The sequence below is a fragment of the Canis aureus genome, chromosome 9, assembly GCF_053574225.1.
Source record: "Canis aureus isolate CA01 chromosome 9, VMU_Caureus_v.1.0, whole genome shotgun sequence".
Classification (NCBI taxonomy): Eukaryota; Metazoa; Chordata; class Mammalia; order Carnivora; family Canidae; genus Canis; species Canis aureus.
Window position 1 is genome coordinate 13,294,289 of NC_135619.1, and position 14,872 is coordinate 13,309,160.

General features: G+C 32.9%; 1 protein-coding gene across 6 annotated transcripts in view; it reads left to right on the forward strand.

Annotated features, from left to right (window-relative positions):
- Positions 1 to 14,872, forward strand: part of SCFD1 (sec1 family domain containing 1) — a 106,645-nt gene that overhangs the window by 54,490 nt on the left and 37,283 nt on the right. For 5 of the 6 annotated variants that reach the window (XM_077908893.1, XM_077908895.1, XM_077908898.1 and 2 more), the window contains 3 exons: positions 5,941 to 6,037; positions 10,655 to 10,725; positions 12,927 to 13,006. In XM_077908893.1, the coding sequence (XP_077765019.1) occupies positions 5,941 to 6,037; positions 10,655 to 10,725; positions 12,927 to 13,006 (248 nt within the window). The remainder of the gene's footprint in view (positions 1 to 5,940; positions 6,038 to 10,654; positions 10,726 to 12,926; positions 13,007 to 14,872) is intronic. The other variant, XM_077908896.1, reaches the window with a different exon arrangement.

Below are 14,872 nucleotides of genomic sequence, written 5' to 3' on the forward strand. Positions count from 1 at the left end.
ACTTATTTAAGTTTATTTTTTATTCTAGCAAACTTTCCATAGCATCATGTTGCAAAATACATTGCTCATATTGGGCTTTATCTAGAATAAATTGAGTGATGTAATGATATAGTATATTAATATCAGCTACACTCTTAGATTTTATATGACAACTTTAATGAAAGTCAAGGGTGTGATATTAAAAGATAATTCAGGGGCACCTGGGTGACAGTTGGGTGTCTGACTCTTGATTTCAGCTCATGTCATGATCTTAGGGTCATGATCTCAGGGTCATGGGTTCCAGCTCCCACCCTCTTGCATCAGGCTCTGAGCTCAGCAGGGAGTCTGCTTGAGGTTCTCTCTCCTCCCTCTCTCTGCCTTTCCCTCCACTCACGTGTGCTCACACTCTCTCCCTCCCTCTCTAAAATAAAATATTAAATATATATATATATGTATACACACACACACACACACACATATATATATAATTTAATTAGGACACGTTTATGAGTTTCCAATGTAGTAAGGTCTCAATTTATAACATTTTGGTATCTAGAGTGGAAAGTCTGCACTTTAAATATGTTACTACTTTTTTTTCAGTTGGGCTTTTGGTGAGGATTAGATAGCAGAGAAGTTAAAGTTACCTATTTTAATTTGGGGCTGAAATGCTAGAAATTCAATGTTTTTAGTTGAGAGAAAAATGCATCTATTTGAAAATGACATAATCAAGTTGTAAGATTGATAGCCTGTCATAAAAATTGAAGATCCTAACCAAATTTCTCACCCTGACAATGCAGTCAGTGTCCATCACTGCATAGAAATGAGGTAGAGGTATAAGGATGAATTTTATTCAAGATTTCTGAGTTACTCTGTCATTTGAACAAGTATGTCAGAGTAAATATATTCATCCATCTGTGTTATAGAACACCTTCAAAGATAATTAATGTATTATCTGGGTTTTGTACCACATAATTTTTTATGACACCAAACCCATTCTGATCCACCAGTATGAAATGCAACATGTACCCCCAAATAATGGAAAATATGTTAACATACTATTTTGTTTTATCATAAAAGCAGTTAAGATTTGGAGAATTCCAGTTACCTTGCAGGGGACAGGACATATAGTAATAAATAAATAGTCACAAGGAGTTTATATTCTAGTAACAGACCAACTGCAGACTATTATAATACAGTGTACAAATGTTACCCATCCTGGGGATGGGATATCCAAATACAGCACTAAAAGATGATAGGTATTAAACATGTGAAAAAGAAAGAAAAAACAGGCAAGGCTAGGTTATAAATGATCTTCAACTTAGATATAGGTTGTATTCTAAATATATAGTTCTAAGTTGATCTTAGCTTAGGCTATACTTTCCTGTAGATAAAATGTGATGTATAAATCCATGTTCTTCCCAATGATGTTTAATTCATCATGTGGGATATTTCTAATACTGTCTTTGAACAGAGAAGGGCTTATCATCCCTTCCCTCCCCTCTGAGAAGTAGGGAATATTGAGATTCGTAATAGTAAAAGGAAGTATAATTCTAATCCTTCTGCTTTTCTTTTTCTTCTTTTTTTTTTTTTTTTAAGTGGGCTCCATGCTGGGCATGGGATAGCATGGGCCTTGAACTCATGCCCTTAGTTTAAGAGCTGAGCTGACATCAAGAGTCAGACACTTAACCGACTGAGCCACCCAGGTGCCCCAACTCAAATTCTTTCTTACCTTTACTTTCACTGCTGATTTGTGGTAGGGGATCAAATTGGGGCTTGAAAAAGAGGGAAAGACCAAGAAATACTACTCTAGACTTTGTCATCAAGCAGTCATAGACTGAGGTGAGGAGTGAGAATTGTAGTGAGCAGGGAGCACCAGAATGGTGGTGTTTGTAACTAGAATGGAAAGAAGAATGGTTAAGAGAAGGAAGACTTCCCCACAGTTATAGAAAGGAGAAAGGAATTCATTTCATGCCCTGTGCTGTCATCTGACAAATATCCCCCAAATGGATTTTCAAAAGACAAAATATAAATACTACTTTTACATCCCAGATGACTCTTAAGAGTTCTCCATTTTTGTGAGTGAAGGGACAAGCTAGTTTTTAAAATTGCCCCCTTCTTCATGATGAGATGAGCACTGGGTGTTATACTATATGTTGACAAATTGAATTTAAATAATTTTTTTAAAAAATAAAAAAAGTGCCCCCTTTTGTTCTTTTCAAACCCAATAGGCTGTCACCAAGTGTGTGTGTGTGTGTGTGTGTGTGTGTGTGTGATGTTAATATAAATGTTGAGGTAGTGTACTGAAAAGTGAAAAACATCTAGCTGATTTTCCACTGATACCTCTGAAATTGAGAGAAAAGCACTAGAATTTTTTTAAAAACCAGATTTTTCACTTAGCCCTTTTAAAGGGATTTTTGAAAACTTCATGACTTTCAGAGTTTATATTCACTAGATGTAATTTGTGTTCCATTCATAGTCCTTTGGTTTTCTATAATCCCTTATTATTTATTCTTGATATTTATTGAAATTACCAAAAATCTGTTTATTATCTTGACGTTGTTATTTTATTTTATATTTTTAATTTGTCTGTTTTCCATGTAACTATTTTTATCCAAATTGTATTCTCCTTTGAACTCATATTGTATAAGAATTAATCTTTGGGATTACAGAAGTCTTTTCTCTTAGTATTTACCTTTACACCAAGAAATTGAGAAAGGATCTCTAGATACTATATATCTGGCCAAAATAACCTTTTACCCCATATATATAAATTATGTGTATTACCAAAAAAAAAAAAAACCCTAATATGTACTAATTGACAAATATACTTTCTTTTATAAAGCATGTACAAAAGAAGCAATAAATTGTACTTGAGGAAAATGTAATTTTCCCTACTCTTTATCTGTGGTGTACATTGGAGTCTGACCTGGATTTGAATCTCAACTCTCTACTACTACTACTCTGGTAACCTTGAATAAATCTATGTTTCTGTGTGTCTGTTTCTTCATCTTCAAAATGGGACTAATAATTCCTGGCTCATAGTATTACTGGGAGAATTAAATGAGATTATCTAAGTTAGTAGTTTTCAAACACTTTTCTCTGGTAACCTAGATCAATCTAGAGACATTTGATGAATGATTTGTATCTATTTTATGTTTAGGATTCTGCAGAAGATTTGGTTTGAGAGAGTGTCCTGAGGTTCTCTGTTTAAAAACCTTTGAAAGCCATAGCTGCAAGTAAACAGCCTTGCACAAATAGATCCTGAACAAAGATTAGTTCTCATGTGCAGGTTAGAAAATCTCCACTTCAACTCCATTCTCTCCTACATGAGAATCAGTATATTAAAATGCTAAGTTACTTTTCTTTAATTGCTTTATCGGTGTATAATTCACATACCAGAGTTCACCTATAAAGTGTACAATTCATTGGTTTTAAGTATATTCACAGAAAATTTACTTTCAGAACATTTTTGTCACCTCCAAAAGAAACTGCCTACCCATTATTAGTCAAACTTACTTTTGGATTCTATTTCCATTGCCTATTTAGAACTTTAAGTTAATATATCAAGAAGAAAGCCAAATGAACCTAAGGAACCATGCTTCTTCACTGATTTGTAGGTACAGACATTAGAGTACATTATGGCATTTAGCATACACAATTTTATATATTAAATCACTAAAGACTTAATTCTTTACATTTTTCACTTCTAGAAGTTCATTTATCTACTTTTATGACTTCTAAAGAGGACTACTTGATTTGTGTATGTCTTGGTCTTAGTTGAGAAATTCAACAAATACTTTGTTAAGTACTTGTTATGAACCACGTACTTTGTTAGACCCCTAATGTTAAAAGATGAATTAAACAGTTTTTAGAAGGGTGGCATATAAACAAAGGAGAGTAATAAAGTGTGATTGTTCATATGGAGAGGTATGTAAAATGCTATGGTATACATTTAAGAGAGTAATAAATTCTCCCAGTCAAGAAGTAGATTGAGGGAGGGGAAAGGAGAAAGAACAGAGATAGAGTTTTGAAGAAGTTGGTCTTTAAAGAATGAGTATAATTCACTGCACAGGTGAGAGGAAGGAATATATTCTTTAAAAGCCAAGAGAATGACCCATACCTATGCTTAGAGGACTAAAAGCATACACAACATTTAATGAAAAGTCATTGAGATATTTGATGTGACTAGAAGAAACTATACACGGTGAATAGGAGTGGAACAAAAAAAAAAAAGGTTGACTAGAACAGATCATGAGGGCCTGAATGTCAGCTTAGTACCTTATTTTATCATCTTTCTCCCCTCTTTTCTGGCTTCACCTTACAGATAATTAGCCTTTCCCAATGTAATATTCGTTCACATTAACATAGTTCCTACTGCCATCATCCTAGTTCCCCTGGAGTTATATTTGACTTTTTTCACTACTTTGCTTCCCATATCCATTCACATATTAATTATTAAATAATTCTTTGTTTCCATTCCCACAGCCACTACCATGGTGTCTTTCCTAGGGTCTCTTTTCTATTTCTTTTGTCCATTTTTAGTAATTAGATTTTTCTGTTCCTAGGACTTCACCTCTTAATCTGTTTTCGTATTGAGAGTAGCTTTATACAGTAGGTGAAATAGTTCCTGTATCATAGAGTCCGAAGACTATGAAAGCTAAAGGGTTGATAAAAAGGCACTTTTACAGAGTTTATTATACTCGTATCAAGAGTTGACTGTGTACTGATACAGAATGTATTGTTGAGTTAAAGCAAGGGACAGAAGAGTAAGGTATATTCCTTTAGTGTCAGAAAGCAGAGGATTATTAGAATATAGACCCTATTTCTTACATTTTGCATGAAGGAACTGAACAACAATAGAAGAAATAATTGAAGTAAATATCCATAGGCATAGGATAAGAGAAGATGAGTGAGGACAGGTCTCAAAGTATACCTTCTATGTTGTTTTGATTTTTAAACTATTTTATCTACTTAAAACTCTGGCCTTGTGTACTGCTGCAGGGAAGTGGGATTGAGGGATTCTAACTGATTTTCTGTTGCCTTATGTATGAAATCACTCTTTAGTCTACCATCCAGACATCTCCACTCTGATTATGCCATGGTGTGATCCCTTTCACTGAAATGAACTCTATTCATGTCCCCAAATCACTTTCAAAGCTTCAGTCAAAATTGATTACCTCCTTCTCTACAGTCGATTAACTTTATTTCATTCTGTCATCTTAGCTTTATATTTTGGTTCTTCATTGGTATCTCTGAGTATTCTAATTTATCACATGAATGGTTTCTACTCCCACTTAGATTATTAACACTTCGAATAGAAATCATATTCTTTTCTCTTTTGTATTATTGAAGTATAATTTAGTAGATGCTTGATAGTGATCATTTTTATTTACTTTGGAGGATCCTAACTTTTTAACTTCATTTGGATAACTTTAATACATTTTAAATTAGAAGAGGTATTATATAGAAAAGCTAAGTTTGACTACCTTCCCATTATCTAACTTAAAGTATTAAGTAGGAAAATTAGTTTCATTTAAAAGCCACTGAAAATAATTTATTTAGGATAATTTTCTGTCCAGTTAAGATAAAAATGTGTGGATTTGCGCACTAAAAAAGTAAACACAACATGAACACCTGACATTAATTTGCATGGAATACAGTATGATTTATATGCTAGTTACTAATTAATATAATAATTGAGATTGATGTAATTTTTATCTCTGCTAATATACATATATAACATAGAGTTAATTCTGAATTTGTAAGTGAGGTGATAAAATAATCAATGTTTTTTACATTAAGTGTATGATCAAAGTAAAAAACTTAAAAATCAATTCTATTAGGAAATAAATGCTTGTTTTTTAAAAATTGATCATAGAAAATAGAATTTTGTAAGCTGAGAGGCCCTCAGTATGTTTTTATTACTGGATGTAGCCTAATTTAATATTTATTTTGAAACAGGCAAGAAAACTAGATGTGTATTTTGAATATGAAGAAAAAATAATGAGCAAAACTACTCTGGATAAATCTCTTCTAGATATAATATCAGACCCTGATGGTATGTACCATAAATTTGAGGTTAATGTTAAGTTTCACAGCTGATAAATCCAGCATTTTCGATATTCATAAAATCTGAATAGAATTTTTTTTCCTGACCCCATGCTAATACTGAAATCATTAAATGAGCTATTTTCTGTTGAGAAGTTTGTGGCATAGCAGTTCCTGAAGTGGAAAAATGATTTATATTTTAATTCATTGAATTTTTCTTTCATGGTGTTTAAGAACTTGTTATATTCATTATTTAAAGTGATATACCTGAAGTTCAATTTCTGCTGATTTTAGGAAGATTTGAAGGTATAACATTCAAAGCAGCTGTCTTTAAGTGATACACTTTCTAATTACTTTGGTTTAACCCCAACAAGTTTCCTAAAAAATATCAAAAACTGAATTTTGTTTTAAATATTTAGGGAATTTGCTTTTAAAGAAACTCCTTAATCAATCCCATTATATTTACATTTAACTAAATATTTGTATGTTAGATTTTCTTAAAGCAAGATACGATTCTTTGTACTTAGAAAATGTGTTATAATTATTGCTTTCAGTTATAATGATCATGAGATCCACATAGGTTTTAGCCTCTGAAATTAAATAAACTTTAGAGAATTGATCATTTCAGAATAGCTTTCAATTCAAATCTCAGTGCTTTTCCAAAATTAATAAAGTATATAAGCTGTTCAGTTTATATTTTGCATATAAGTTATTCAGCTGAATGATAATGATTTTTGAGTTGAGAGTTTGGTATGTTTTATTTAGACTTTATTCCAAGTTGAAAAATAATAAGTTACAAATTATAGTTGAAGAGTCTATTCCTAAAAACTTCTAAGAAGCTGTAAGTATTACTCAAACTTTTAAGAAGCTAGATTTGTAAAGAGAGCAAAGCATTTTGAAGATTTTTACACTTGTGATCTCTACCCCCAATGTGGGGCTCAACCTCATGAAGGTATTCGTACTTTATAATAAAGAAATGCAAAATATATAGGCCTATCACTTCAGAGCTATTCTTTGTTATTTACAATAAGTTTTGAGTAAATAAATGTGTTAATAAACCAGAACCCTTCTCTTCTTTCCCCTTCCTTTCTCAGTTTATTTTTAAAGACATTAAATATGACAGAGCAAGGTAGGCATTTATGCAAGGTGGAAGTCTGATGCCACCTCGCCTAGAAAAATATGTTGGCATAATATATAAAAGTCCCAACAGGTTAAGGAGAGTGACTGTATGCAGGAGCAACCCAGCATCAGTCCACGTGAGGTGAAAAGTGTGACCAGGCATGTGAGCGAGTCCACTGAGGGAATCAGAGCCCAGATGGAGTGAAAAGGCATCCATGCAGGCAAGGAAATGGCTGTAGAGATAGTATATTTGTTACATATCACAGACTGGTTAAATAAGTGCATATGTCAGATAATACAAAGGGAACCAGGTTTCCTGTTGTCAGAGAAAGAAGTTACAAATATGGAAAGGGAGAAAACTATCATGAGCTCTGCAATGTTGGATTGGAATTGAAGGTGTTAATGTGGACCTGTGTTTTCACTATGTATTTGTCAGATAGAGAAATAAATATAGATACTGTGTGTGCACACATTTATGTATTCCCTAGTCAGCCAACTAAGCAGGGCTGGGAGCAACAATATTCCACTAATAAAATTTTTAGCTTATAAATACCATTTTCTACTAGGACTTACTGGAGAAGTAGTTGACTCCAAGGCTGAGGTAGGTAGGAAAAAAGAGTACAAAATGAGCCTAGAACATTTTGTTGTGTCAGAAAGCAAGGAAAGCACTCAGAAAGTGATGGGACATATCAGAGGTCAGCTTGAAGAGGCCCCAGTGGGCCAGATCATGACCTTATAAGAACCTCAATAATGATAACAGATTATAACTCCCTGAATGAAATAGGAAGCTGTGAGTTCTTAGAGATATAATAAATGAATAAATTGAAATTTTACGGGATATTTAGTTTCAGATTACCTCCCTACAAGATACTTGTTAATTACAAAGAGAAAAACTAATCTTACATTGGAGAAGCATGATAGATCCCTTAACTAAGTAATTGCAGTGAACATCATCAGTAATGACACATATGAAATAATACCCCACCCAGCAGGATGTAATACAAAGAATACATTATTTCTTTTGTGATATTCCTGCCAAAGGTGTGCAGCTTGAATCTATCATGAGTAAATATCAGAGAAAATTAAATTGTGGGATATTCTACCAAGAAAACAAGCAAACAAACAAAAAAACAGCCTGTAATCTCCAAAAACATCAAGGCCATGTAAATCAAGGAAAGACGGGAACTGTTCCATATAGAAGATAACCTTATGTTGTGTCAGTTATGTATGTATACCACATGATTCTGAAATTGATCCTTTTGTCATAAAGGATGTTATAGAACTAGTGGTGAAACTTGAAATGACATCTGAGGATTAGATGTTAGTAATACATCAATGCTGATTTCTTGATTTTGATAGTTGTTATATTGAGCATATTATATTGGAGAACATCTGACATTTGGGAATGATGGGACAGTTTGTCAACAACTTACTCTCAGATTGTTCAGGGAGATATAAAGCTTTCTGAATTCTACTTAAAACTTTTTTCTAAGATATATCAGATTACTCAGTAAGGAAACTGACTTTAAAATTGAGAGCAGTTCCAATGGGAACTTAGGTGTGACAAAAGGATCCAGGTTACTAGTTGTAAATTCTAGAGTACCTGCATTTGTAAAGCATTCCTTTTTACAATTTCCATTTGATTCCTCTGTGACTAATGTCATTATAAGCATCAGAATATCTTCCAACCCTATCATCATAATATTCTTAAAAACCTTAGAAATTTGTGGGGCTTTTATTTACACTATAGCAACTATAAAATATGTTTCTCCTTAAAGAAGAGCGGGAACTCTTTCTTCTTTACAGAGTAAGTGCTTGCTATTAGAATGCTATGCTAGATGCTGAGGATATTAAAAACAATAGCAAGGATCTAGAGGTCCCTGAAACTCTAAGGGAGGAAAGACTTTTTCTCCCGTGTTAGTAGTGGTAGTCCCAGCAGCCTGCAGCAAGCCTCATTGCTCTTCTTTTCTTTGTCCTCTCGCTGCTTAGTCATAGTTGCAGGAAATGCACAATGGATCAGGGTAACTAAAGCCAAAGCTTTCTGGATGGAGCACCAAAAATGGAAAGTAATAAAAAAAAAAAAAAAAGAAAGAAAGAAAGAAAAGGGGAAAGTCAAAGGAATTGGCAAGTACCAGTGAGATTGCAGAAAGGAAGGAGCTAAGGAAAGCAACCTCATAAAGTTGTTTATGAATTCCTGGGCTCACCCCTTAGCTGCACATACATGAATCGAATCCTAAACACTATTCCAAAGACAAAGAGTTGAAGGGCTAGACAGTTTCCTGGTTCCCACTGTGGCCACTAGATGGTTGGACAGATACCAGTAGCACTGCAGAGGATTTTGAAGAGATTGACGGATGAAGGAACCACAACCCACAGAAAGCTGTAGGAACTTTGAACCCCAGTTAGACTAATTATCTACTAAACAAAAATAGCAGCTTTCTCCTAAGACTTAAACAAGACCCTGATTTTCATAACCTAGTATTCAAAACATCCAAGATACAATACTTATTTGTAAATATCAGAACTTTTCAAAACCCACTATTCATCTTTATTACCATTCTTTGTCATATTTAAGGAGTAAGGATAATTTGAGAATGGTTATCTAGATTCTAAACACACAAGAAAAGTTCATTAGTCATGTTTTGAAAAAATTTTTCCTAGTTTTTATTCTGTAGTAAAGTATTGGAATTCCAAGTTCTTGACTATTAGAACATACTTTGAAGTGAGAGTGCATATTGTTATTTGTTGGTGGTAAAACTGAGTTACTGCTGACCAGTGTTTTATCATTTTTCACCAAAGTACACCCAGTAGCAGAGAGGAGAATAAATGAATTTCTCTATACAGTTTTGAGCTCTGAGAAATAGGAATAGCAGATCAAACCAACTGCAAGCAAGAAATTTCTTTGAAATCTTATGTTTTGTCTTGAACAATTTCAGTTAAATGTATTTTGCATAATACAACAGTGTTTATTTTAATATAAATGTATTCTTTTCCCAAAACTTATAAGTGATACAATACCCTTCAGAAAGAGACATATATATATATATTTAGTGACCCCACTTTTGAGAAGTATTAAAGTTTTATAACCCAACACCTAGAATGACCATACAGCTATTTTCCCAGAACAGTCTCATTTTTATATCTGTTGTCTTTGCATAATTACTACTGGCATCTGCTTTCCATCTCAGAAGTATCCTGTTTTACAATTGTATGATTACCTTACCTATGCCTTTCTTTCTTTCTGTGTTTACATCTAACAGGTAAATCTTTTATAGACATTTTGGAAGATAGACTGGAGATAGATAGTTCTGTATTCCATTCCTTTAATCTCACAGCATTTAATCTTTTTTCCATATCTATATTGTACATGATTATAGGTATAGTGCCTATAATCCTAAGTCAGCTGAATCTCACATTTATCTATGCCTTAAATTTTTATATACTTGTGTTGACTATAATGCTTAATCAGAATTATGGAAGTTTTTTTTATTTATATTCCCCTATGTAGCAGGAACGCCAGAAGATAAAATGAGGCTATTTCTCATTTATTATATAAGTGCACAGCAGGCACCCTCTGAGGTATGTCCTCTTTATTCATTTATTGGGTAGAAGGGGAAATACTTGTTTCAAAAATAGAAGACAGATCACTATGGCCAAATAACTACCTCATTCCTTTCTTTAAAAGAAAAACAGCTTGTTAAGGTTGGTTCTATTTACTGCTGAGTTTTACAGCAATATTTATTGTCATCAGAGAACTATCCACTCATGAAATGTGTGACCACTTTTAAGTTGTTGGAATATGAGTTGAATTCAAGTGGCCAAATTTTTATTTCTGGAAAATAGCTATATTATAAATCGAGTTAATCAAGTTCACTATGCTTTTTGAAACATTGGTCTTCTTTCTCATTACGTGATAATCTTAAAAGTACTATTTCTTTGAGCTATAGCCACTAATGCCTTCCAATTAATTTATGTTTGACCTAAAGTAAAAATGCAGTAGTATTTTAAAGTTATTAAAAATTAATGTCTGTTACAGAATATAAGGAATCCATTGAAGGAAAATAGAGTTCCAAAAAGTTATATAAATACTGTACTGTAATGAGATTAAACTTCAGATTTATATCTGTCACATGATTTATATAAAAATGAAGTTGACTTTTTTTGTATTACAATTAAATAACTTACATCAATACATTTCTCAGAATGATTGGAAAATGACAAATTTTCCTTTCTAGAATATTTTTTTCCTCACTGGAAGAGTGGATTGTGGGTAATTCTGTTGTTTTCTTTTTCTGTGATGGGCTATCAGTTGCTTTTTAAGGAAAAAAAAATTGGGGACATCTGGGTGGCTCACTGGTTGAGCCTCTGCCTGCAGCTCAGGGCATGATCCCGGGGTTCTGGGATCAAGTCCCACATTGGGCTCCCCGAAAGGCACCTGCTTCTCCCTCTGCTTTTGTCTCTGCCTCTCTATGTCTCTCATGAATAAATAAATAAAATCTTCTTAAAAAATTAAAAGTATACATAGGTAATCGACTTTGAAGGCAAATGGCAATTTTAGTATCAGTGTTGTTACCAGGTTAGAGACCTGCTAACTCTCTCTAGTGGTAACTCAGTGAAATTTTACTGGATGAGCAACAAGCATAAGTAGTTGAGAAGACATCTAGAAATATATTCTTGTTGTAAACTTCTTTCCTATGCTGGTAACATTTATTTGTAAAAGTCTGGTAGATCATACTGCTTCTTTTGGTCAAAAATCTCTGGCATGTTAAAACAGTAAACTAAACTCAATATTTGCTTTAGGCCAATTCTGCTTTATTCTGGGCATATAGCTTTTATTTTAATTGCATAAGAAAGTGTGTGGTTTTCTTTTCAGAATTATCTCATACCTGTATCGTAGGGGACTCTTACAGGCTTATGTATATAAGCTTACATATGTAAAAAGGGATTATAGCCTATTTGTAATATTTTCTAAGAATTTATGATTTTAAAACTTAATTCCATATTCCCTTAATTTGACCACATTATTTTATTTTTATTTATTTTTGGTAAGGACCATGTCTTTTCATAATTTTAAATGATCATTAAGAGGCTTAAAGTAAATTGTGACTAATGATGTTAGCTACTGATAGCCCCAAAAATGCAAAGTAGTAAACATCTCTGGTTGAAGGTAAGCTTTAAATTTCTGTCTTGTAAAATTTTTATAATGGAGTCACTCTGATAGTAGGCTCTTATAAAGTATAGTAATTCAACTAAACTTACTCATCAGGTACTAAAAGAGTAAAGAAGAGAAAACAACAGTTTAAAAAGTATAAGACACCTGATACTCAGTAAATGACTTTGGACCACAAGAGTGCATATGAAAAGGGAAAACCTAAACCTGCATTTCTCCTCAGTGTCGCATCAGTCACACTGTCCTCTTGTGTTTTCTGGTCTTAAGATGTTCTTGGTCAAATTAAATGTTTCATTCAGTGCTTATCCCAAGGAAAGGTAGTCTGTTTCAAAAATGGAGAAAAAACTGGCTCTATTGGATTCACTGAGGGATGATGAAATACTGGATATGTGATTTGGGAGCCTGTCAAAAGTAATTTTCATTAGATGTGATTTTTGTCTCAGGTGCTCACTTACATACTCACTTAAAATATGACTCCACTCTACTTGGGTACCTCGAATTTAAACTCATGCCATTGGTCTAACTTTTTGATTAATCAAATAATAACAAAACGGTCTTCTCTTTCACAAAAGTACAATTTTTTATGATGCCATTTCTTTGTTTATTTCAGGCTGATTTGGAGCAATACAAAAAAGCTTTAACTGATGCAGGATGCAACCTTAATCCCTTACAATATATCAAACAGTGGAAGTAAGTTTTATTTTCTTCTTATATAAGAGAGCACAATGGAAGTAGAGTCCACAAGAAACTGGAAATGTTCCAAGATACAACTTAAAATTACATAAAATGATAACTTTCTTTCTTAGACAAGTTTATATTTTATTTATTCATTAGATAAGAGTGTCAAAGACTGAAATATTTGGGTGAACTGTCTCAAAAACAATAGAATTTTTAATTTCATTAGTAAAGAAATGCAGATTAACATAGGGCAGAGATTTAGTATAGTGCTATGCCAAGGGGTATAATTGGTGCATTTATATTCTGCTATTAAAAATATAAGTTGTCACAATTTTTGCTAGATGGTATAAAAGTAATTTATTAAAAAAAAAAAAAAAAAAAGAAACTATGCCTACTTCTCCTCTTAAGGATATATCCCAAAGAAGTAATTGGTGTCGTAAAATCTTAGAAGCAGCTAAACTAAATGTCCAATAGTAGGCATTTCCATAAGATAGAATACAATTGAAAATTAAAAATCATGTTGTTGAAGACTTAATGACACTGGAAAATGTATATGTTATATGATAAAGTGAAAAAATAGTTTATACCACTATTCATTGATTTTATTGATTCCTCTTCTCTATGCGTAGAGACTCTTCTAGACATTGGAAATACAATAATGAACATATGGAGGGCCCTTGTGCTCACTGAATTTACATTGTGTCGAGGGAACAGTAAATCAACCAATAAGCAAAAAATGAACAGAATAATGTTAAACCATACTAAGTGATATAAAGAAAATACCAAGTGATAAGAATTTTTTTTAGATTTTATTTAAATTCACATTAATTAACATATAGTATAGTATTGGTTTCTGGGGTAAGATTTAGTAATTCTTTAGTTGCGTATAATACCAAGTGCTCATTCCATCGAGTGCCCTTCTTAATGCCCACTACCCAGTTACCCCAGCCTCCCACCCATCTCCACTCCAGCAGCCCTCAAGTTTTCTCATAGTTAAGAGCCTCTTTTGATTTGTCTCCCTCTCTGTTTTTATCTTATTTTATTTTTCCTTCCTTTCCCCTACGTTCATCAGTTTTGTTTCTTAAATTCCACATATGAGTGCAAGTGATAAGATCTTAACTTGGGGGGTGAGAGTTAAATTTGTTCAGAAGATCAGGGAAAGTCTCTGAGTAGGTGATATTTGAGCCAAAACTTAGATGACAATATTTACTGTGTCATTTCTATTTCTACACATTTATTTATCCATCTCTGCATGTACATATATATGCACATATACCTATAGACATATAATTACATAGCTGAAATGGCATACATTAAAATGTTAATAGTGGATAATTCCAAGTGGTAGAATTTTTTCCTTTTTTGTGCTTATCTTTATTTAACAAATTTTCTACAATAAACATTACCATCAAAATATTTCTTAAAATAGTTAAGACTATAAAATTGAATATGCTTTCCAAGCTCAACTATATTAAGAAATATGCCAAGTTGTTATCAGGGGTCATCTCTGAGTTTTTGAGTTTGAGTGCTTTATATCATCTATACTTTTTTTGCTTTTTCAGATTTTTTATGAGGTTTGTTTTGTTTGTTTGTTTGTTAAGTAATCTCTACACCTAATATGAGGCTCAAATTTACAATCCCAGACAGAGATCAAGAGTCACACACTCCACTGATTGGAGTGTCAGCCAGGTGCCCTTTTTTTTTCTTTAAGTAATCTCTGCCCCCAATGGGGGGCTTTAACTTATAACCCCAAGATCAAGAGTCATATGCTATATTGACTGAGCCAGCCAGGCACCCTTGCCTTTCCAAATTTCTTACTTGATTGTGTTCTTACAGTAAGAAAAACATAAAACAAGCATCTGTTTAAAAGAGAAACTG